The sequence below is a fragment of the Ictalurus furcatus genome, chromosome 20, assembly GCF_023375685.1.
Source record: "Ictalurus furcatus strain D&B chromosome 20, Billie_1.0, whole genome shotgun sequence".
Taxonomy (NCBI): Eukaryota; Metazoa; Chordata; class Actinopteri; order Siluriformes; family Ictaluridae; genus Ictalurus; species Ictalurus furcatus.
In genome coordinates this window covers 6,575,997-6,601,323 of record NC_071274.1, presented here as the reverse complement: position 1 = coordinate 6,601,323, position 25,327 = coordinate 6,575,997, and the positions used below count along the sequence as shown (strand labels likewise).

The following is a 25,327-nucleotide window of genomic DNA, read 5'->3' as shown; positions in this document are numbered from 1 at the left end:
GAGTGCTTCATAGTGCATCATTAACTAATGGCAGACACCCCTGTCTCAGTGCCTGTTCCACGTATCTGAAGATTCCTTTTTATGATGGATCACAGGAGATCAGCTGGTGTATATTAGGCTGGTGATGGATTTTCAGAATGTGAGCAAGTTTAGGAATGGGCTCACATTAGTTGACACATGTCCCTGAGACAGCATTAATCTCAAAATAGTCCTCCTTTTTCTAATCCCTTAATACTATCATCTGCTAGGAATAATGTCTCCATGACTTGTGTCTCGATGCCACAAAATTCTATGAGAGTTTAATAGCTCAGAAAATGTCTAAAATGATTGAATAGTGGAGTTTGACAACCAAATGTCTATGGCTGTAAAAATTTAAGCACCAGTGACAGGTCATAGTTGCCCAAAGGGGTGCAGTCCTCCTGTCTAGATCCTAAAACGTGACAAGCAAATCTTCTGTAAAATAAATATTACATAACAAATCTTTGTCTCACAAGGTTGGAATGAATCAACCTTACAATATAGTATCTCTGTTTTCCCATCATTAGGCAATGTACAATTCAGACTTTCATAATTCATCATTTGTATGCTCTTGGCCGTGAATGCTGTACAAATGAATATACTGAAGGAGGAAAGACGTACCTCATCATAATTAGCTTAGACTTGAGATTGCAAATGTGCTTGGCCATGTCTTTCTCCATTTGTCACACTGTTGTTGTTTTTTTCTTACCACAAATAGTAGCTTTATTTTCAGATTTATAGTGTCAGAAGTGCGACTGACAGACCAAGCATTCCTCTGCTCATCTTGCTCCAATCTCTCTTCCGCTCACTCTGTGTCATAAAGTAAGAATGCAGTCTGGTGAATGACTCCATTTGTGTAGCACTTCCATGTGGGAAGAGAACACGATCTCCATGTGGGACGAGAACACGGTCTTGACATAAATATTCAATGAGTTCAAACTCCTTTCTCTCAAAGCCAAAAAAGATTGTTCAAAGCATCCAAAAGATGTGTACCTCTCTCTCACTCAGCCTCTCTCTCTCCCTCTCACGTTCCTAAACTGACCCATCTGTTATTTATGGTCTGAGAAAAGTGCTTGTCTCGCCAGCCAAATAAAATTCTTACCGCAGGTTTGAAATGTGGTAGGTGCTGAACAAGGGAAATAAATGACTAATATACATAGCACTACATTCTGCACTTAAATTAATTTTCCTTTCTTTTCTTTTTCATTTCCAAGGTTATGGAAGCTTAGGAGCAGGTGGCCTGGGCACTGGAGGATTCAGACCTGGAGGTGTAGTATTGTTATTCTGTATCAACTCTGAGGAATAGCACTACAGTATATGTGTGCCATATTACACTCAAAGTTCAAGAAAGGTTGCTGTCTATGTTTGGAAATCCCAGCCAAGCACCCAAATTCTACCCAAATACCAAAGTACACAAAATACTCAAATAAAAGTGCAATAACTCATATAATAAAAGTTATAGTCTTCACTCAAGTTACATTTACTTAACACAGAGGTGTCCAGGCTGTTTTCAAATGGGGCCAGATAAGACCACATCAAAATACCAGAGGACCAGTCACCAAAATATTATTCATGACTTATGGCAAAATGCTAAATTAATTGGACAAAGTACCATAAATACTAATTAAATTGTCATTTCTAAGATAATAATAATAATAATAATAATAATAATAATAATAATAATAATAATAATAATTAGTTACAGATTATATTAAGAATTCAAGAAAAGTTTTCCATGCATAGTGGTTGACTAAGCATGACTTGGCATAGTGGGTTAATAAGCAATGCCACTTAGCTGGAGTAATGTTATGCACCCTATTTTCTCTGATTAAAAAAACAAAAAAAAAACAAAAACAAAGTTAAAATAAGGATAGCTTCCAGTTGTTTCAGTTTTTCTTCCCCCTGAGGTAATTTATTTGTATTTCTTCACTTAGCTGGCTATGGTGGATATGGTGGTGGAGTTTACCCTGGAGCAGGAGCTGGAGGACTGAAGCCTGCAAAATCAGGTTAATTGTGGCATGTTAACCCTTTAACATCCTCAATAGGAAATAAGCAAAAAAATTGCTTTCTTTGCTTTTTTTAATTCCTTGGGGCAATAATAACAATGTCAATGCCACAGTTTTTAGGCCTACTATAGGTGACTATAAGTAATTTCATATATATATATATATATATGTGTGTATATGTTAGAGATGCACCGATACTAAATTGCTCAGCAGATAACGATAACCGATTATTCAGAGTGATATCGGACGATACCGATAACCGATACTGATAGTTCTGTATTTTATGCTTTCTTTTAATTTAATACTAATTAATTCCACAATTCTGAAGGAAATGCAAATAAAATTAACAGATTAACTAATTTCTGAAGATTAAAGTAAGATTTCTTAACTTATTGAATGTTATTAATTCATATTAACACTCACATTCACTCACCACAAACAAAAGCATTTCTACTTCATCACTGACATCAAACTGGTCATATATAATATAAACTTTTTTATTTATTAACATTAACTGGATATGAAATATACTACTCTACAAATATATTTTTCTGTGCAATATATACTACCTTTTTGTCAACTCATCTTCATTTAAATCTTTCAGCTGTGTACAGGCGCTTTAATTCAGCATGAATAAATAAACAAATTAGACTCGACTCTGAAACTCCGGCTTCACTGCTGCTCACTTCCGGTGTAAAATTTTAGCATTGCAGAGATTACAGAGCTTACAAACTGCAGTTTTGTAATCATTCCACACAACAGACATCATCTTTACACACAGCATGAAATCGATGTGTTTTCCCGCCCTCTTTTGATTGACAGGATAATCGGCTCTGATCATCGGATGTTTTTAAACTACTGATAGCGTGAAAAATAGCCTAATCGGTACCGGCCGATACATCGGTGCATCTCTAATATATATATATATATATATATATATATATATATATATATATATATAATTTGAATGGCCATGTAATATGAAGCAATATGATAACATGAAATTAAAAATGACCTTATATGGCCACGGCCATTATTTCGACTCAGGCCAGCTGTCATTTGCTGCTATTCTCAAGCAACTGTTTGATGCTGTGCACAACAGCACTTCACCTTCAAGCATTTGCTGTGAGTAAGCTAATGGTTGAGAGGCAGGAATTTGTTTAATAGTTGCTGCAAGCCTTTTGTAATCTACCACTTGTTGTGCAAGAAAGCAGGAATTAGAGAGGGGGGTTAAAGCAATGCAAATATGCACACACATGATGCAGTATTAGACCATAAGCACATCATAATGAAATTAAAGCAGACATTTTAGTTCCCAGACATTTTCTCAAATTTAGAAATCCAATATGCTTTTTTAAGGAATGTCGAGGGAAAATAAGACGTATGTTAACCCTAGTTAAGTCAATAACTGGTGTTAGATTTTTATATATAAATCATGTTTGACACCTTTCTTCCATTTGGATCAGCCAGGTATTGGTACTGGTCTTATGTATCATTCTGTAATTTATGCATTGCTGGATTAAATGTTGTACACTGAGAAGTACACTTCAAACTTCTGTTGCCGGAGGCCTCGAGCCTGGAAAAGGAGGTGCAAAATTACTTTTGTCTTGACTTTGTTATCTGTGTAATTCCATTTCTCCTTGGCACAGCAGTGAAGTTAGTTGATCAAAAAAAGGAACTAAATGGTTATGGAAATGGTGAACTGACCTAATTATTATATGACTCCTTCATGAAAAATATTAGTCATTTTTATGCGTTAATCATTTAATCACGACTATTGAGCACACTAAAGTTTCAGTCAGGACATCATTCCAGTGAGGCTGGCAGTACCGGAGGTCTATAAAAACAGAATGAGGCAGTGTGTCGGCAGCGTTCCTCCAATAACGGTCGCTTTTCATGGTATTCCAGTTGGCCTGAGTTTCGATTAACAAACATCAGATCTTAAGCCAAATCAACCACTGTATCTCCTGTGGGGAATTATGCTGGTGGTTTCTGCCTAAACCTGGTGCTTTACTTCATATTGTAAGAGCAGCATGACATGCCTGTTCTTCAGCATCAGATAGGAGAAGGTTAGGAAAACAGATGAAAACTTTGAAACATCTAGTGCCAGGTCCTAAAACCAGAACTGCCAGCTCAATTCCTCATATTGGAGCAGAGTGGAAAGGTGAAGCAAGACACTCAATTACTTAAAAAATAAAAATAAAAAACATAACTTAATATAGGAATTCTTGACATACATCCTAATAATAGGGCCAGGTACTCAAACGTGAACTGCCAGCTCATTTCCTCATATTGGAACAGAGTGGACAGGTGAAGCAAGACACTCAATTGCTTAAAAAATTAAAATAAAAAAACATAACTTAATATCGGAATTCTTGACATGCATCCTAATAATAGGGCCAGGTACTGGAGGGACAGTATTAGGTCCTGGCACTGGGGGCACCGTACCTGGCAGTGGGCCTGCACTCCCTGGTGGAGGTAAGATACACAACCTCACAGACCGCAAACTAATAGGACATTACCCTGTTGTAAATTCATTTCCATTCAAGTTCCAAAATGTTGGTGTTTTTCAGTGTTAGTACCTTAATTGTAAACTTACAAGACAAGCTACAATGAATAAACCTGTCCTAAACGTTACAGTTCATAACTCATCGTACAAACTGACTTGTGTGAATTGTTGATGGACTCGAGTCAATCTGAGTTAGATTTGGTCATGTCTGAGAGCTATCTTTAGTCCCATGTGAAAGGAAATATGAAACTAATCTGGTCCACCTAAAACTCAAATGGTGACCTGGGATCCCAGCGTCAAAATGATTAGTTGAACCTTACTCCCAGTTTTCTATTAGTTTAGTAAAAGGCAAGTGAGACTAGCTAGCTACTGTACTGTAGGTCTCCACCAATGCCCAACAGCTAACAATCTATGAGACTGAAAAGTGATTTTTGTTTTCTCCAACACACATGAAGACAGCCACTGCTTCTTAACAAAATGCTGTCTTGCCAGCTTATTAATTTTTGCATCCTATATGTGGCATGTAAAACTCTTCACATGTAACTATACAAAAATGAGATTAAATAATTACATATTCTTTACTCAGTTTGCTATATTGGCTAAATGGCCATGTATACAGCATTTAAAGATGTGCTTGCACAGGGGTCCACAGCAAGAAATTCTGATTACATCTTAACGTAAAAATACTGTTACTGGTGTCATTATTTTTGCTAGCTCCAGTCATTCCTCAGACTGGTCTCCCAGGTGTGGGTCCTGGTGGGAAAGCTGCAAAACCAGGAAAGGCACCAGTGCCAGGTATGTATATACATGTGTCCATTGTAATATTGCAGTCTAATGACAGGTTGAATTTTATTTTAAGCATTTCATGAATTTATGTCTTAATTGTTTTGCAGGCGTAGGAGTGCCTGGAGCCTTTCAAGGTGGAATTCTGCCTGGACAAGGTGCGTGTCCAATAGATTTCCAAAACTATTTTTGGATTAAGTGTCATTTTCATGGCAAAATATTCTCAAATGCCCTGAAAAAGTGTTGATCAGATTTCACTTTTGGCATGAACAGGGTTTAATGGACTAGGTGTGCTTCCAGGTGTAGCAACAGGAACTGGACTTAAACCAAAGTCAGGTAAGATCTTTATTATTGTCAATCAGACAGCATAGTTCTATGCAGGTGCAGGTTTTCTTTATAAAAAAAAAACTCCAGAACTCCAGAAATGAGGTAAAAAATAAAAATAAAAATAAAAATGGACAGGGTAAAGCAATCAGGGCAAACATGAAGAGGGAAGTAACAATAGAATACAGTCAAAATCAGAATACCAACACAGAATCAAAAGACTTGTCAGATTGCAATGCTAGGCGGGACACTTTGCAATGACTAAATAAAAGCCTGGGTGTTTTATTGAATGAATGTGTTTTTGAAGAGCTGTGAATAATTAGAAGTCCAGTGTTCTTGAAATTTATCATTCAATCATGTAACATGGTTTATAGTCCGTGGTGCTGATGGAAAATTGGCCATGTTGTGGTGCAGAGGCAAATTCTGGTAGTTAGAATTCAAGGCCATAGCATGATAGAACCTCCTCACCCCACCAGGATCTCCTTGACTATGTATGCAGGTTGCCTCTCCTTCGAGAGGAGCCAGGGGTTCAACTGTGGAGGTTCCCTCTGCCAGGGATCATGGCCTGGATACAATAATGAGAGTTAAGGCACCTGTGATGTGGTAGTTAACACTTATATATGATACCTGTTGGACATGTAGGACAATTTCTTACAGTCTTGTCTTATTCTGAGATCTTACATGGAAACCCACACCCTGTCCTCTGCTTCATACCTTGTCACTCTGTGGAGATGATCTGCAAATTCCTTATTTTGTTGTGGTAATTGTTCTAGATGATGATGTGTGTTCTCCCAGACAAGTTCACTCCATTAGAACCACTTTTTTACTACAGATGAATCAGTGAATTGATATCTTGAGAAGTAAAAGCCCATCAGACTTCTTTTGTGTTCAGTCTTCTTGCTGTTTTCAAATACTCAAGGTTATCGCAGTTTGTGTAGATAACAAAGGGCTGTGCCACTCCTTCCAACAAGTGATGGCACTTCTTTAGCACCAGTTTCACCACTAAGAGGTCTCTGTTCTTGAAGACAGTCTCTGATAACTGACTTTCATGCTGAATGTTTAGGAAGGATTGGGGTGTTTTAAAATATGGGTCTTTGTGAATGCCTCCTTCAGATGAGAAAAAGCTTAGCGTAATCGTTCTATGCAAGCATTTACAAACCCTTCATGAGTAGTGATCTGAGTAGGACAGCTACGGAGCTGAAGCCCAAAACAAACCTTTAATAAATATTTGCATATACTAGAAATTGCTGGAATTCTTAGCTTACACTTGGGACTGCATTGACCTTAGTTTGATCCATTATTATTCTCTTTTTGCTGATTATATATCCTAGTAGTGAGCTCTGAGGTACATGAATTTCACATTTTTCTCCTTTTACATAGAGTTGATACTCCAGTTGTTTGGACAGCACCTGCTTGACATGGTTCACATGGATTCCCATGGAAGGAGAGTAGATGAGAGAACTTTCCCAGTATGTAGTGCAGTTAATGCCTGACAGTAGTCAGAGATGGTGCTAAGCATTTTCCACACATCACTTTTAAGAAGTGCTTCTGAGATCAGATTTGCATGCTTCCATGAGTTGTTCGAGAGCTTCTGGGCTGAGAGGCAAGGGATATTGATACTTATATTTGACTGTTTTACTTGGTTTAATCCATGATACTAAATATAGGGCTGAAGTGCACCTGCTTTCTTTTGAACAAAAAAGAATACTGCTGAAGCAGGTGATGTGGAAGGATGAATATATCCGAGTTTGAGTGCCTCAGTGATGTAATCCTCCATTGCCTTGTGTTCAACTGTTGAGAGGCGATAAACACACACACACACACACACACACACACACACACACACACACACACACACAGAAGGCCTACTACACAATCATAGGGTTGATGAGGGGTTAAATCTCTGGTCTTGGTTTTGCAGAACACTTAAACCAAATGGATGGAATCTCCACATTGAAGTCTGGCACAGTCCACAGTAAGACTGGGTTGTTGGGGACATTATTCATGACAGAAAGGTGACCATTGTCTATGATATATGAGGGTTGTTTCAATGTAGCCATGTGAGACCTAAGATGGTGGGAAACCTGTCTGAGAACGTGACCTGAAAATTATATTTTCTCTGAATGCAAGGTGTTGACTTTCAACATTATCTCTGGAGTTGTGATGTGTTATGCTACCTCTACCAAATGGTCTTCCATTCAGTGTCTGCACATGTAGTTGCTTTGGAAATGGCTGTATCTTTACTAGGAGGTGTTCAACAAGGTTGTAGTCGATGTTCCCCGGGATTCACATAGAGCTGCCACAACAGAAGTGCTTTGCATGTTCCTCCATGGTGAGATAACCTTGGCCAATTTGCATAGGTTCTTAATCATTGTTGACTTGGGTTGTGACTTTCTCTGCCAACCCTACTCTCTGGGTCTGGAGACGATTATCCAGGCAAATAGAGAGGTCAATGAGGGAGTCCAAGGATGTCTGGTCATCCCAGCATGTTACCTCGGTGATTACATCCTGTATTAGAAGAAAAGCAGCCTTGAAGAAAAACAGCCTTAAGTGCAGGTTTGTTCCATCTATTGCCAGCATTTAACATTCTAGAGCATATTCAGCTGCATCTCCGCTATGAGACAGCAAGAAGTTCTTGTTGTTCCCATTCCAAACAGCCTTAAGCTTCTAATGATCAGCAAAGTCTTCTGTCAGGCAGATGATAGATTTGGATGCAAGGGCAGTTTTTTTTTTTTCATTAAATAACCAGGCAAACAATCCAAAACACAAACAAGGTCATAAAACAGGCACAGGTCAGGTGTTCAGTAAACTGGCTTAATCAGGGTAAATGCAATAGTAAAGTAACAACAGAACACAGTCATAACCAGAATAACAACACTCACTCAAAAGGCCTTTGAATCCTAACTACTGTAGTGAAATGCTGAATGACTGAATGAAAGTCTGCATTATTTACAGGGTGAATTGTGAACAGGTGTGTGTAATTAAAAGTTTTGGTGACTGAATCATGTAACCTGGTTTGGGAATTCACTGGCCATATCATGACAATTATTGAAACCTAATATCAAGTTTTTTAAATACATAAAAGAGCAATTCCCTTATTTTATGCGCCTAATATTATTTGTATTATGTGATTTTATTGACAACACAAACTAAAAATACAATATTGTTGTGCTCTCACAGAATTTCTGACATGTGCTCTGCTCTACAGGTACTGGTGGTGGGCCAGGCCTGATGCAACCAGGGGTCTTTCATGGATACCCTCTCAAATCTCCAAAAAACCCAGGTATAATGTTTACTTTGACTTAATTGTCATCACCATATACTGTTACAGCATACAGTAATCCATTTCAAACAAAGAAAAGAGTCACATGACCATACAGCTAGCAGTCTGTTATTGTAGTTAACAAGTTCATGGTTTTCTTTATTCAGCACAGATGACAGTAAACATGTTGAATGATGTTAACCATACATTTCATGTGACATCAAAGTGTTCCCTCTCTATTCTAGTACATTTTTCATCAGTGCTCACAAATTTTCAGCCTCATTATGGAAACAACTACATGCGCTTCTATGGGTACCATCCAATGGTTATGTATGGTGCGTTGATCTGTAGCACTTGTGACTATAAGGTTCTCTTTTTGGGGCCAGCAACATGCCCAGAGAGGGAGTAACAATCTACCATATGGTTGTTGTAATGTAGGTAATGTATGTATTTGGACTGTCCATGATTCAGGCCTCAAAATCAGAACTATATCTAGTTAATCTGCAAGAAAATAACTTTATTGTGTTTGCACAATATCATTAGAAAAAAAAGATTTTTGCATCTCCAGCATCTCCAGCACCTTTTTGGGATCATTTTTGTATGTACCTGGATCATTGGGAGTCAAATAATCAATATTTTTAGGTGTGTTGATTGTCCTGTGAACAGACTCTCAAAACACAATTTGGGGAAGACCAAAAGAGAATATAATGTAAGGTGAAAAGATAATGTTTGGAGATGGAAATGTCTAATTTTTTAGAGTAACACTAGCTTGAATAATTTTATTTAGTTTCCCAGGTTTTGGGAAGATTAGATCATGCTTTAATGGGAGTCAGCTGCACATGCTGTACTCACCCAATTTTACACACTTCCAGGGTTTCCTTGGAGATTTCAGACCTAAAGTATGATCTTAAGCCAAACCTGTAATAGCTGTAGAAAATATACTATATGCTGTATCAGTACTAACCTCATCACAAATGTGAATTAAGAGAGTGGAAAAATGTCTGATTATCAAAATCTATAGTACACACTGCAACATTATACACTTAACACATAATACTATTATGCCATATCCATAATTGTGTTGACCATCACTAGTCTTCAGTTCTCTTACATTATCTGTTGTCCCAATAGGCGGATCCCCTTACACTGGAGGCAAAATTCCATATGGTATAGTGGCACTCCTTCAAGAACATGCATGCATAAGCACTGTTGTAATTTACTCATTTATTTATTACATGTTGGCATGTTGCCTAACTCTCACGTGCTATGCTTTAGGTTATGGTGGCTTTGGTACTGCTGCAGGATTGCCTGGTGGCAAAGGAGGAGCTGGCTCTAAGCCAGGCTACCCCACTGGCACTGGTGTGTAATAAGCATAAAGAGTGCATGGTTATGCAACGGTTGTGATGAGAGCACTGCCACTTTTAGCAATGGCTGCAGATTACTTTTCAGCACACATTCAAGCAATACATGAAGCTAAGAATGCATGGTTACTGGCTGATTTACCCTCTGTGTATCTAGGTGTGGGGAACTTAGGTGTCTCAGCTGCACAGGCCAAAGCTGCTAAGTATGGTAATGTCTCACTTTCATTTCAAAGGTTGATAGCACTGCATTGTCACATTTTCACATTAGCGAAGAGCAAATCAGATGGTGGAAGCAAATCACTGAAGCAAATTTAATGCTTGAGCTGTTCATACTTGGTAATAATGCTTTCTCTGTCTGAACAGTGTGATCTCACTGTAATGTGGTCTCGCTGGTTACATTGTAGTGTGTTCAGGTTATGTGTCACACTTTCTTCTAGGCCCTGGAGCTGGCTCAGCTGGCTTAGGTGGGGTGGGAGGTGTTCCTGGAGCCGGTTTAGGTGGGGCTGGAGGTGTACCAGGAGCTGGTGGACTTTACCCAGGTGTTGGAGGTGAAAAATGAGCACATAGACATATATTCACCCTTAAAGGACTTGGGAGAACCTTACATTGCATGGGTCTGAAAAAGTTACGTTGAGGGGAGTGTTGGTTCAGTGGTTAAATGCTCTGGGTTATTCATCAGAAGGTTGGAGTCAAGCCCCAACACTGCCAAGCTGCCACTGTTGGGCCCTTGAGCAAGGCACTTAACTCTATCTGCTCCAGGGGCACCATATTATGGCTGACCCTGTGCTCTGATCATAACTTCCTAAGAGTCTGGGATATGCATAGAAAGAGTTTCACTATTCTATATTGTAATGTATATATGTCACAAATAAAGGCTTCTTCTTCTATTTGACCAGGTGCTGGTGGTCTTTCACCAGCTCAAGCCAAGGCTGCAAAATATGGTAAGTTATACATAAAAAGTTAATAAGGTTAATGTATGGCACAACATATTGGAGTTACTGGTGCTCATCTTCTGGATTTATCAGGTGCTAGTGCTGGATTAGGAGGAGCTGGAACTGGTGCTGGTTTAGGTGGTCTTGGTGGTATAGGTCCTGGAGGAATTTACCCTGGAACAGGAGGTGAGAAGTGTAATCTTCTATTTCTGCTCTCGAGTACAATTAAACAACATTTTTTTAAATCACTTTTCAAGCTCTAACACACTCACTCAATCTTGAGGTCATGAGGTCCATGACCATGACAGCATTATAATATATTATTATCATATTATATGAAATATAGTTGTGCCTAATCAGCTATTTTGTGCTTGATGTGTCATTCTGTAGGTGCAGGAGGACTCACCCCTGCTCAGGCTAAAGCTGCTAAATATGGTAATCATTACTTGTGCTTTCATGTTACATCTTTGGTACTTCATCCTCTCAGGTAGAAAAATGCTATTCCAAGTTCCTTGTGGAAGAACATTTTGAAACATGGGTTGTGCTGCACTGTTCCCCACTATATTGATAAATCTCACAGTTGTAACTGCACATTTTCAGATAGAATTTAAAATCTGTGTCTGATTAAGTAGTATACCTGAATAGTGATGACAGCAATTGTGCTGTGACATCCTATTTAGCACATAACCTACAGAAACGGCAACTGCAGAACAAACTAGCCACCTAAAATTAGCTAGCTAACTAAAACACATATAAGCTGCTTGAAGGGAACAGGGCTGCTCTGCTGTAGGGGCTTACCCTGAGGTTCTCTGGAGCTAATGGTTGGAGCTAGCTCATTAACTATATGTAGAGAACAAAACTATAAAGCAAGTTTTTTTTGTTTGTTTTTTGTTTTGGTACCCAACCTAAGGCAGTGGTGGCGCAACAGTTAAGCCTGTGGGTTACTGATCAGAAGGGCGGGGGTTCAAGCCCCAGCACTGCCAAGCCACCACTGCTGGGCCCTTGATCAAGGCCCTTAACCCTCTCTGCTCCATGGGTGATGTGTCATGCACTCTAACCCCAACTTCCTAACAAGCTGGGATATGCAAAGAAAAGAATTTCACTGTGCTCTAATGTATATGTGACAAATAAAGGCTTCTTTCTTTCTGTTTTCTCCATGTACTTTGTTTTGTCCAAAATGTTTGGCATGAACTGTAATGTTTTAGTAGGCTAGACAATGCCCACACCAGAGGTAAACAAAAAAAAAAAAAAGAGACACATAATCAGGTGTGCAGAGGGTTCAATGCATTCACTCTAGCCCATGTTTAACATACAAAAATACGCAGGGAATCTCACCAGCATCTCTCTTGACTGGCCGCCAGGGACTGTTAGACATGGTGTACCTAGAATTCTTTCAAGTTGGGGCATGATGACAATTAATTTATCAGAGCTATGCATACCAATTTCTGGCCAATTTAGATACAACATCCCTGACACAGCACTGATCGTGAATTAATACTGCAAGATTGTCAGTTGTGATGCAAAGCAGTTGCAAGATGCTCAAGATTTAAACAACAATAAAATTATATTATTACAAATGAATCACACTTGCTACTGTTGCTAGCTGTTACTAGGCCAGACTTATTCTTCTTTCACTTACCACTAGGTGCTGGAGTTGGTTCATTTTTGGGAGGTGCAGGTGGAGGCCCAGGAGCTGGAGTTTACCCTGGTGTAGGAGGTAAGTCAGAACCATTCTTCTTCCAGTGATGTAATATGTTATATTGTTTCAGTTGCTAGCACTTTGTACGCATAGAGTTACTGATTCCCCATCTACCCCATCTACCTCTAAATGGTAAGAGGCCACTGCTACAGAGACATTGTTTGGGTGGCAGACAAAGCAGTTGCACGTCAGCTACCACAATGGATTTGAAATGAAGCAATCAAGATGTGATTGAAGTGTAGACTTTCAGCTTTAATTCAAGGGTTTAATAAAGGTATTGCATTTACCGTTTACAGCCATTTTTATATAGTCCCTACCCTAGTGGTTTTGCATCTTGAGGTAAAACCTCTGTATTTAAATAAAGCTGAAAGTCTACTCTTCAATCACATCATGATTGCTTCATATCAGATTCATTGTGGTGGTATACAGAGAGGAAATGTCCAGTTAGGCTACTAATAACTTATCTTTTCTATTCCCCATATACAGGTACAGGAACTGGCTTTGTACCAGGAACTGGAGGAGCTTTTCCTGGAGCTGGTGAGAGAGCACGAGAGTGAGATTGAGAGAGAGAGAGAGAGAGAGAGAGAGAGAGTCTCACACACAGGATGGAGATGTGTTAGATCATATTGTGACATCGGGGTACAGGTGGCTCCATGTGGGCAGTGCTGATGTAAGGCTGGGGTGTTTCTTCTAATGGATACTGAATGCCCTCTAGTGGTCACACAAGAGAAAGAGTTAGTGATGGGGTGAGGCAAACAGAAAAAGGGATGAATCCCTACTGTATCAATGTTGATTTCATGTAGCCAATAATCAGCAATCTACATGTATATCAATGACTACATTTACATGGACAGCATTAATCTAATTATTGACCTTAATCTGAGTAAGATAATAATGTGATTAAGGTGTTTACATGAGTCGCTTTTAGAATACTCCAGTCATGTTCCCGTTTTACATGTATAGATCATAATTAGATTAACAGCACACGTCATTACGTCACCGCACCACGCCGTCCGGCTCCCTCCAGAATTTCACGTATCAACATACAGTTCGTCTTTGTTATGGTACCGTATACAGTTTTGGGTGTTTTTATTTAATTTTTTACGAACGCTTTAAGTGCAGTTAATTATTTGTCATGCTGTACGTGCTAATAGACAACTGTTTGAAGCCGAATAGACAACTGCTTGAAGCCATGGGTGTGTCCCAAATCGCGTAGTTACCGTCTATATAGTAGCCGAGATACATGTATTTTTCCCCACTACAGGCCTATAGTAGGAAAGTATGCGATTTGGGACGCAGCCGAACTCTCTTGTTCGCCGTAAAACAGTTGCGCTGCCGTGTGTGATCGTGTCCTGTCGCAAAATGCAGTGAAAACTCCCACATGACGCTCATAATGTGATTAAGGTGTTTACATGTCTGTAATACACGTCCATAATGCGACTAAAACAGGAGTACTCCACCTGTCTTAATTAGATTATTGCTTACTTCGATTATAACCTTAATTACATTAAGGTAAGTAAAAATTGCTGTTTACATGGTAGTTTCTTAATTAGAGTATGGTCTTAATCGGATTAAGAGTGGATTATTGTTGTCCATGTAAACGCAGCTAATGACTCTATGCCACTAAAGACATCACAGTGTATGAATGTTCCATTTTTCCAGTTGCAGGAGGTCTTACACCTGCCCAGGCCAAAGCAGCTAAATATGGTAATCCATCTTCCTTTGAGCAACAAAAGCAAAAAAAAAAAAAGATAAAATTTCCACGAATCAGAAAATACGTTATACTTGACACTGTAGAGCAGTGGTTTGCAATCGCATTCCCAAAGCCAGGCTTTCATTCCAACCTAGCAGGAGCCACACCTGATTTCACTTGTTTAATCAGTTCACTTTAGACTCCAATCAACTATCAACTGTGCCTCCAATTTGTCTGTAATGACAGCCCACTTATTATAATAAATAAGCCATACTAATTGTCACATGACCGTAGTTGTTAATAAATACTTTTAAGGCACTATTGTTGGTTTAGGTGGAGCTGGAACTGGCTTGGGTGGTGGTGGTGTACCAGGTGCTGGAGGAGTTTACCCTGGAGCAGGTGAGAGAGAGAACAAAAGAGACAGAAGGTTGAAGAAAGACAGAGACTTTTACAAATATAGTGGTAGAGTGCAGTTGTAGAGAGCTGGATGTAAACATAAAAAAAAAAACACCAGAAAAGGAGAAATCTACAAAGCAGTGAGACACATTGCAAAGGGACAAAAAAAATACAGCAGGAACAACAGAACAAGTAGTTCATAGTTCACATAGCATACAACAAGGCAAAGCATGTCACAACCAACAATTTCTGATAGTCCAGGTGTCCACCAGATGTGACACAGTCAATCAAAATCTGACATTGGCTTCTACAACAGGACAATGATCCAAAACATACCTCAAAATTGTCTGGGTTACGCATGTAACCCTGTTCCCTGAGAAGGGAACGAGACGTTGCGTTCAGCATAACACTATGGGAGCGCCCTTCGCGCGCGACCGGTATCTGAAGCTTGTGTAAAATCATACCTATTTATAGGCCTGCCGTGATCAGGTGACGTGGCAATTAAGCACGTCACGTGATATATATATGGCACCTGTGAACCTCGCCGTCAGCCTCTATTATCTGAAGCAAAGACGACATTCACAGGCCTACCCCGGTATGACAAAGCTACGCAATGTCTCGTTCCCTTCTCAGGGAACAGGGTTACATACGTAACCTAGACATTCCCTTTCAAAAGTAACTCCATTTAGTAACTCCATCCTGTATTTACCATAACCCTATGGGAATGAGAATACCCACTCCGTCATACCGAGAGTACGGCCTGTTCAAAAAGACCCAAGCCTGAGGGTCACTGCAAGACACTCAAGCCCAGGGCGGAATGAATATCCAGGCTGTAATATCGAATGAATGTGTGTGGCATAGACCACCCTGCAGCAACACACACATCCTGTAAGGATACCCAGTTGGACAAACAGGAGGCGACCCCCTAGTGGAATGAGCCCTTATGCCCAGAGGCGTAGCGAGACCGCGCGCCTCATAAGTGATAGAGATTGCTTCCACTATCCAATTAGATATGCACTGCTTTGACACAGCATCACCTCTACTGTTGCCGCCAAGCAGACCAGCAGCTGCTCTGACTTACACCACTATCCACAGCGGTAGATGGAAGTACAGAGAGCCCTTATTGGACACAGCAGGTGCATTCTCTCTTGTTCCGGTGTGAGGAACAGAGGAGGGCAGAAAGCCTGCAGCACCACAGGCTGGGCAGCAGATGTAGGCACCTTAGGAATATAATCCGGCCTAGGATACAGGAAGGCCTTGGCTAATCGAGGGGTAAAGTCAAGGCAGGAAGGGGCAACTGAGAGAGCTTGTAGATCTCCTACTCGCTTGAGAGATGTCAGGGCCAGCAGAAGAGCTACCTTTAGAGTCAGAAGCTTCTCAAAGACTGACTCTAAGGGCTCAAATGGGGCACCTGACAGACCTTCTAGGATGACAGAAGGTCCCAGGAAGGTATGCACAGCCTGCAGATGGCTCTTAGCCACCTGGCACCACGCATAAACCTTGAAGTTAGAGGATGTTGCCCCATTGATGCTCCATCAACAGGGGCGTGGCTAGTCGAAATGGCGGTCATGTAAACCCTGATTGTAGAAGGAGCCCACCCCACTGAGAAACGTTATTGTAAGAACTCCAGAATTGTAGCTATTGCACAGTTCACTGGGTCTACAGTGGATCCCTGCGGATGGGAATCTCCCAAGGGGTGCCATCTAGCAGGGATATTATCTCTGAGAACCATATTCGAGCTGGCCAATAAGGTGCTACTAGCAGCAGACGTAGACTGTCTTGGCGAACTCTCTCTAGAACTTGTGGGAGCAGAGCGTTTAGGGGAAAAGTGTACAGATGTCACCTCGGCCACATGTGCACCATGGTGTCCAGCCCTAATTGTGTGGGAGGAGTGAAGTCGAACCACAGCGGGCAGTGTGTTGTCTTCTTGGAGGCAAACACATGCAGTCCCGCTTGGCCAAACCTCGGCCATATGGGCTGCACCACTTGTGGATGGAGCCACCAATCCCTGGCCTCAGCCCCTGCCTCAACAGGATGTCTGCCCCCACATTCCAGTTGCCCAGAATGTACATTGCACTCACTGACAAAACTTTCCCTCTGCCCAGAGAAGAATTAATTGCACCTGCCTGAACAGGGGGCACGGACATAATCCTCCCTGGTGGTCAATATATGAGACCACCGCTCAATTGAGGAAGAAGGAAATTCAGTGCTAGAAATATGGCCCACATTTCTAGGCAATTTATATGCCGCTCCAGATGAGGGACGCTCCAGAGACCATGAGCTGGACAGTTGTCTAAGACCGCGGTCCAGCCCATGAGCGAGGTGTCTGTCATTACCGTCTTGCGCTAAGGAGACACCCCTAGAGTGTGACCCAAGGCTATAAACTGGGGACACTCAAATTCTCAGAGCACATAGGCATCGCCGTGTGACACTGATTACTCTCAGAGGTTTCAACTTCTCAGCCACAACTGAAACATTCTCCTGTGCAATTGGCCCAATGGCACAACATTGGCTGCTGCTGCCATAAGCTCCAGTAGTCTCCCATAGAGACTGGAGGGGATACCAAGATCCAGCTTTACCTTGCTCAATGTTGATAGGATTGACCCTACGCATGTTGGGGATAGAAACGCCCTCATCGTAGTAGAATCCTTATAACCCCTAGAAAAGTTGTCCACTGCACTGGAGAAAGCATACTTTTCTGAGGTTCAACCTGAGCCCCAAGCTCTTCATGTGGGCAAGAACAACATCTCGATGTTGAACTGCCCATTCCCTGGATCATGCTTGAATTAACCAGTCGTCCAGGTAGTTTAGTACACGGATGCCCTGGAGTCACAATGGAGCCAGAATGATATCCATGCACTTTGTGAAGGTGCGAGGGGATAAAGCTAGTGATATTTCTATGTGGAAATATGCACCTTTTAGATCTATCTTCACAAACCAGTCCTCAAACTGAATCTGTGGAACGATAAGTTTGGGCGTCAGCATCTTGAACCTGTATGTCCGAAGAGTACAGTTCAGAGAACGCAGATCTAAAATTGGCCACATACTCCTCTATTTTTTGCAGACCAGGAAATAACGGTTGTAAAAACCTCCCTCCCTCAGGGAACGAGGTACATATTCTATGGCCTCTTTGTCCAAGAGGGATCTTACTTCCTGTGCTAATGTCAGACTCTGCTCTGTGCTGACTACTGTGGTGAGCACACCTCTGAACCGGGGGGATTGAGCACTAAACTGGACCTGGTAACCCTTTTCCACGGTAGACAGAACCCATGGAGACACATTTGGCAGTAGTTTCCACGCTGCCAGACGGTCGTTTAGTGACGTTAACTATTCCATATTCTATTGGAAGGAAAGCATCAGATTTTCATTACCCTGTGACAGCTCACTGACCAGAGAACACTGAAAACTTGGGACAGCCTTGGCTAGGGGAGGCCCTACAGTAGCACTGGGGACTAACTGCCCTAACAATCTCATGTCCCCGATACGTCCCTCCACGGCCCCTCAGGACCACTTCTCTTTGTCTGCTTGGCCTTTATGACCATTCTCAGATCAGGCCTAGTAGCAGGCTGCGACTGTCTGTCTGTGGGGGTTGGGGGGCTGCCATACTCACCTACTGTGTCTCCCTGACACCAACACTGGCCCGGGCTCCACTCGTGGATGCCCAGGTGAACTAGACACAACAGGGAAGGAACTGGCTGAATGCCGCCATATGTCGAGCTCACTCAGCAGGTCTGCTTAGTAGGCCTGCAACACTGTCATTGTCTTCAGTGACCCACAGCAAGACTACTACTGCATAGGCCTTGCCCACCAATGCCATGGTGGCCTTACACGGTGGCTTGGATGGCAAAGCCGGCCCCCCTAAATTACCTGCCGTCGATGGAGAGAAGAAGCTCACAAGCGCCTCCTCGACCTTCAGCTTAGCTAAATAGCCATGCCGTTCATTCCCCACAATGGCCGAATAATCTGACATCGCAGGGTTATAAATATGGCTTATGTATGGTTTTCCCCAGAAGCCTGATATTTTGTCATCCACTTCTGGAAGAAAGGGGAGTTTTCTGCAGTGTGAGGGATTTACATTCACTGGGGAGAAAAAAAGCTCATCCAGCCTTAGTAATCACTTCAAGCAGCTGTTTATATGCTGCTCTCAGTTTTTATCACATCCTTCTGGCTCCTCGGAGTCAGAGAGGAATTATTACTATTATTTTTGTGTGTGTTCTTTTTTTTTTTGGCTTTCCATAGTGGAAGGAGGAGTCACGATGTGAGCTCCAAAATCCAGCAGAGAGCCGGACCCAGAAGACAGAACAAGAGATAGAGCCCATCTCTGGTTCCTCTTCGGGGATCCATAAGAGATCCACCGGACCTGAGACGGCTAGCTGCCTCGGCAGTGGCCGGCCCAGATCCACAAGCCTCTGAAACCGAACTCGCTTCGGTGTCCGAGAAGAGCGCAAGTTGTGAGCGGAGCTGCCTAATGTAGGCGTTACAATGCGCGGTCAGAAATCTTGAGGGCTGCCATTGCATGCTCCAACTCTAGAAACTTCACACAGAAAGTGTGCACTACTCCCCACGATGAAACGGGAGCAAGGCGTAACACACTTCCTGAAATCTCTCACTCGTATTTTTCTCGCTCGTTCATCCCTTTTTTTTCCTCTTTTTTTTAAAGGGATAGAAAAGTCCAGAGATTTTGATAAAAGAAAGAGAGGAAATGAAGCACCTTTTTGTTTCTTTACACAAACAACCGACATGCAGTCTTGCTGAAGATAATAAGGCTGACGGCACGGTTGACAGGTGCCATATATATATCACGCGCCGCGCTTAATTGCCAAGTCACCTGATCATGGCATGCCTATAAATAGGCATGATTTTATACAAGCGCTCCCATAGTGTTATGCTAAATGCAACGTGGAGTTCCCTTTGAAAGGGAACCACCATGTACTACTTCAAGAAATGCAAGCTGAAGCTTTTGATATGGCCCTGACTTTAACATCATTGAAAACATGTAGGCAGGTTTGAAACAATTTGCTCATGCAAGACGGCCAAGAATATTTAGGAACTGCAAGGAAAAATGGGTGAAATTTCATAACACAAGAAGAGAAAGACTCCTACACAAAGTGTGATATCTGCCAAAGGGGATATACTAAGTAGTGAATAAGTACCTATAATAACTATGTATGGCATGTGCAATAACATTTACCCATGCCATAATTACTGTGCATTAATATTTTCAGAAAAAAACTGTTATTATTTTAAGATAGTTTGCTGCAGAGTTTGTCTTTACTTTTTTCCATTTCCAAAATCAACAATATATCTAATTTGGCCAGGGGTGCCCAGACTTCATGACCCCCTTGAAATAAAGCTCAAAGTCTAGTCTTCAATCACATCATGATTGCTTCATATTAAATTCATTGTGGTGGTATACAGAGGCAAAATGTCCAATTAGGCTACTAATAACTTATCTTTTCTATTCCCCATATACAGGTACAGGAACTGGCTTTGTACCAGGAATTGGAGGAGCTTATCCTGGAGCAGGTGGGTGAGAGAGAGAGAGAGAGAGAGAGAGAGTCTCACATACAGGATGGAGATGTGTTAGATCATATTGTGATTTCAGGGTACAGGTGGCTCCATGTGGGTACTGCTGATGTAAGGCCGGGGTGTTTCTTCCAGTGGATACTGAATGCCCTTTAGTGGTCACCCAAGAGATGGAGTTAGTGATGGGGAGAGACAAAGAGAATAAGGGATTAAACCCTACTGTATCATTGTTGATTTCATGTAGCCAATAATCAGCAATCTACATGTATATCAATGTTTCTATGCCACTAAAGACATCACAGTGTATGAATGTTCCATTTTTCTAGTTGCAGGAGGTCTTACACCTGCCCAGGCCAAAGCAGCTAAATATGGTAATCCATCTTCCTTTGAGCAACAAAAGCAACAACAACAACAACAAAAAAAAAAACGATAAAATGTACATGAATCAGAAAATACACTATAATTGACACTGTAGAGTAGTGGTTTGCAATCGCATTCCCAAAGCCTGGTTTGACTACAGGCTTTCATTCCAACCAAGCAGGAGCCATACCTGATTTCACTTGTTTAATCAGTTCAGCTTAGTCTCCAATCACCTAAGTGTGCCTCCAATTTGGCTTTAATGACAGCCCATTTATTATAATAAATAAGCCATAGTAATTTTGTTACATGACTGTAGTTCTTAATGAATACTTTTAAGGAACCATTGTTGGTTTAGGTGGAGCTGGAACTGGCTTGGGTGGTGGTGGTGTACCAGGTGCTGGAGGAGTTTACCCTGGAGCAGGTGAGAGAGAGAACAAAAGAGACAGAAGGTTGAAGAAAGACAGAGACTTTTACAAATATAGTGGTAGAGTGCAGTTGTAGAGAGCTGGATGTAAACATTTTATTTTAAAAAAAAAAAAAAAAAAAAAAAAACCTCCAGAAAAGGAGAAATCTACAAAGCAGTGAGACACACCGCAAAGGGACAAAAAAATACAGCAGGGAGAACAGAACAAGTAGTTCATAATTCAAATGGCATACAACAAGGCAAAGCATGTCACAACCAACAATTTCTGGTAGTCCAGGTGTCCACCAACCTTTGGTGTATCCTCAAATTCTGGAAGCAAATGTGACACAGTCAATCAAGTCAATCAAAAATCTGACATTGGCTTCTAAAACAGGACAATGATCCAAAACATACATCAAAATCCACCAGGAACTATTTCAAGAAGTGCAAGCTGAAGCTTTTGATATGGCCCTCACTGTCCCCTGACTTGAACATCACTGAAAATATGTAGGCAGGTTTTAAACAATCTGCCCATGCAAGTTGGCCAAGAATGTTTAGGATCTGCGAAGAAAAATGGGTGAAATCTCAATACACAAAAAGAGAAAGACTCCCACATAAAGTGTGATATCTGTCAAAGGGGATGTACTAAGTAATGAATAAGTACCTATAATAACTATGTATGCATGTGCAATAACATTTACCCATTCCACAATTACTGTGCCTTAATATTTTCAGAAAAACTGCTATTATTTTAAGATAGTTTGCTGCAGAGTTTGTCTTTACTTTTTTCCATTTTCAAAATCAACAATATATCTAATTTGTCCAGGGGTGCCCAAACTTTATGACCCCCTTGAAAAAAAGCTAAAAGTGTACTCTTTAATCACATCATGATTGCTTCATATTAAATTCATTGTGGTGGTATACAGAGACAAAATGTCCAATTAGGCTACTAATAACTTATCTTTTCTATTCCTCATATACAGGTACAGGAACTGGCTTTGTACCAGGAACTGGAGGAGCTTATCCTGGAGCAGGTGGGTGAGAGAGAGAGAGAGTGTCTCACACACAGGATGGAGATGTGTTAGATCATATTGTGATTTCAGGGTACAGGTGGCTTCATGTGGGCACTGCTGATGTAAGGCTGGGGTGTTTCTTCTAGTGGATACTGAATGCCCTTTTGTGGTCACCCAAGAGATAGAGTTAGTGATGGGGAGAGACAAAGAGAATAAGGGATAAAACACCTACTGTATCATTGTTGATTTCATGTAGCCAATAATCAGCAATCTACATGTATATCAGTGTCTCTATGCCACTAAAGACATCACACTGTATGAATGTTCCATTTTTCCAGTTGCAGGAGGTCTTTCACCTGCCCAGGCCAAAGCAGCTAAATATGGTAATCCATCTTCCTTTGAGCAACAAAAGCAAAAATAAAAAAAAAAACGATAAAATGTACATGAATCAGAAAATACGCTATAATTGACACTGTAGAGTAGTGGTTTGTAATCGCATTCCCAAAGCCTGGTTTGACTACAGGCTTTCATTCCAACCAAGCAGGAGCCACACCTGATTTCACTTGTTTAATCAGTTCAGCTTAGTCTCCAATCACCTATCAAGTGTGCCTCCAATTTGGCTTTAATGACAGCCCACTTATTATAATAAATAAGCCATACTAATTGTCACATGACTGTAGTTCTTAATGAATACTTTGAAGGAACTATTGTTGGTTTAGGTGGAGCTGGAACTGGCTTGGGTGGTGGTGGTGTACCAGGTGCTGGAGGAGTTTACCCTGGAGCAGGTGAGAGAGAGAACAAAAGAGACAGAAGGTTGAAGAAAGACAGAGACTTTTACAATTATTGTGGTATGGTGCAGTTGTACTGAGCTGGATGTAAACATTTTATTTAAAAAAAATAAAAACCTCCAGAAAAGGAGATATCTACAAAGCAGTGAGACAAAAATACGGCAGAAACGACAGAACAAGTAGGACATAATTCAAATGGCATACACCAAGGCAAAACATGTCAGAAACAACAATTTCTGGTAGTCCAGGTGTCCACCAACCTTTGGTGTATCAGTAAATTCTGGAGGCAAATGTAACATAGTCAGTCAAGTCAATCAAAAATCTAACATTGGCTTCTAAAACAGGACAGTGATCCAAAACATACCTCAAAATCCACCATGAACTACTTCAAGAAGTGCAAACTGAAGATTTTCATATGGCCTTCACTTTCCCCTGACTTTAACATCATTGAAAATATGTAGGCAGGTTTTAAACAATCTGCCCTTGCAAGACGGCCAAGAATATTTTGGAACTTCAAAGGAAAATGGGTGAAATTTCATAACACAAGAAGCGAAAGACTCCTACACAAAGTGTGATATCTGCTAAAGGGGATATACTAAGGAGTGTATAAGTACCTATAATAATTATGTATGGCATGTGCAATAACATTTACCCATTCCACAATTACTGTGCATTAATATTTTCAGAAAAACGTATTATTTTAAGATAGTTTGCTGCAGAGTTTGTCTTTACTTTTTTCCATTTCAAAAATAAACAATATATCTAATTTGGCCAGAGGTGCCCAAACTTCGTGACCCCCTTGAAATGAAGCTCAAAGTCTACTCTTCAATCACATCATGATTGCTTCATATCAAATTCATTGTGGTGGTATACAGAGGCAAAATGTCCAGTTAGGCTACTAATAACTTAACTTTTCTATTCCCCATATACATGTACAGGAACTGGCTTTGGACCAGGAACTGGAGGGGCTTATCCTGGAGCAGGTGAGAGAGAGCGAGAGAGAGAAAGAGAGAGAGAGAGAGAGAGAGAGAGATAGAGAGAAAGAGAGAGTCTCACACACAGGATGGAGATGTGTTAGATCATATTGTGACATCGGGGTACAGGTGGCTTCATGTGGGCATTGCTGATGTAAGGCTGGGGTGTTTCTTCTAGTGGATGCTGAATACCCTTTAGTGGTCACGCAAGAGTAAGTGTTAGTGATGCAGAGAGACAAAGAGAATAAGGGATGAAACTCTACTGTATCATTGTTGATTTCATGTAGCCAATAATCAGCAATCTACATGTATATTGTCTCTATGCCACTAAAGACATCACAGTGTATGAATGTTCCATTTTTCCAGTTGCAGGAGGTCTTACACCTGCCCAGGCCAAAGCAGCTAAATATGGTAATCCATCTTCCTTTGAGCAACAAAAGCCAAAAAAAAAAAAAAAAATTTACACGAATCAGAAAATACGCTATAATTGACACTGTAGAGTAGTGGTTTGCAATCTCATTCCCAAAGCCTGGTTTGACTACAGGCTTTCATTCCAACCAAGCAGGAGCCACACCTGATTTCACTTGTTTAATCAGTTCAGCTTAGTCTCCAATCACCTATCAAGTGTGCCTCCAATTTGGCTTTAATGACAGCCCATTTATTATAATAAATTTGCCATAGTAATTTTGTTACATGACTGTAGTTCTTAATGAATACTTTGAAGGAACTATTGTTGGTTTAGGTGGAGCTGGAACTGGCTTGGGTGGTGGTGGTATACCAGGTGCTGGAGGAGTTTACCCTGGAGCAGGTGAGAGAGAGAACAAAAGAGACAGAGGGTTGAAGAAAGACAGATACTTTTACAAATATAGTGGTAGAGTGCAGTTGTAGAGAGCTGGATGTAAACATTTTTTTTTTTTTTTTTTTTTTTTTTTTAAAACCTCCAGAAAAGGAGAAATCTACAAACCAGTGAGACACACTGCAAAGGGACAAAAAAAAAATACAGCAGGAAGAACAGAACAAGTAGTTCATAATTCAAATGGCATACAACAAGGCAAAGCATGTCACAACCAACAATTTCTGGTAGTCCAGGTGTCCACCAACCTTTGGTGTATCAGCAAATTCTAGAAGCAAATGTGACACAGTCAGTCAAGTCAATCAAAAATCTGACATTGGCTTCTAAAACAGGACAATGATCCAAAACATACCTCAAAATCCACCAGGAACTATTTCAAGAAGTGCAAGCTGAAGATTTTGATATGGCCCTCATAGTCCCCTGACTT

The 25,327-nt window shown here is 40.9% G+C and overlaps 1 protein-coding gene across 24 annotated transcripts in view; it reads left to right on the top strand.

Moving 5' to 3' along the window:
• elna (elastin a) overlaps positions 1 to 25,327 on the top strand; it is a 78,138-nt gene that overhangs the window by 29,930 nt on the left and 22,881 nt on the right. For 16 of the 24 annotated variants that reach the window (XM_053652274.1, XM_053652260.1, XM_053652273.1 and 13 more), the window contains exons 6-32: positions 1,233 to 1,286; positions 1,953 to 2,024; positions 4,422 to 4,502; positions 5,248 to 5,328; positions 5,427 to 5,474; positions 5,590 to 5,652; positions 8,849 to 8,923; positions 10,034 to 10,069; positions 10,178 to 10,261; positions 10,421 to 10,471; positions 10,701 to 10,811; positions 11,160 to 11,204; positions 11,289 to 11,381; positions 11,586 to 11,630; positions 12,841 to 12,912; positions 13,381 to 13,431; positions 14,557 to 14,601; positions 14,921 to 14,986; positions 20,459 to 20,509; positions 20,836 to 20,880; positions 21,225 to 21,290; positions 22,256 to 22,306; positions 22,624 to 22,668; positions 23,005 to 23,072; positions 24,008 to 24,056; positions 24,414 to 24,458; positions 24,790 to 24,855. In XM_053652274.1, the coding sequence (XP_053508249.1) occupies positions 1,233 to 1,286; positions 1,953 to 2,024; positions 4,422 to 4,502; positions 5,248 to 5,328; positions 5,427 to 5,474; positions 5,590 to 5,652; positions 8,849 to 8,923; positions 10,034 to 10,069; positions 10,178 to 10,261; positions 10,421 to 10,471; positions 10,701 to 10,811; positions 11,160 to 11,204; positions 11,289 to 11,381; positions 11,586 to 11,630; positions 12,841 to 12,912; positions 13,381 to 13,431; positions 14,557 to 14,601; positions 14,921 to 14,986; positions 20,459 to 20,509; positions 20,836 to 20,880; positions 21,225 to 21,290; positions 22,256 to 22,306; positions 22,624 to 22,668; positions 23,005 to 23,072; positions 24,008 to 24,056; positions 24,414 to 24,458; positions 24,790 to 24,855 (1,659 nt within the window). The remainder of the gene's footprint in view (positions 1 to 1,232; positions 1,287 to 1,952; positions 2,025 to 4,421; positions 4,503 to 5,247; positions 5,329 to 5,426; positions 5,475 to 5,589; positions 5,653 to 8,848; positions 8,924 to 10,033; positions 10,070 to 10,177; positions 10,262 to 10,420; positions 10,472 to 10,700; positions 10,812 to 11,159; positions 11,205 to 11,288; positions 11,382 to 11,585; positions 11,631 to 12,840; positions 12,913 to 13,380; positions 13,432 to 14,556; positions 14,602 to 14,920; positions 14,987 to 20,458; positions 20,510 to 20,835; positions 20,881 to 21,224; positions 21,291 to 22,255; positions 22,307 to 22,623; positions 22,669 to 23,004; positions 23,073 to 24,007; positions 24,057 to 24,413; positions 24,459 to 24,789; positions 24,856 to 25,327) is intronic. The other 8 variants (XM_053652258.1, XM_053652257.1, XM_053652275.1 and 5 more) reach the window with 8 other exon arrangements.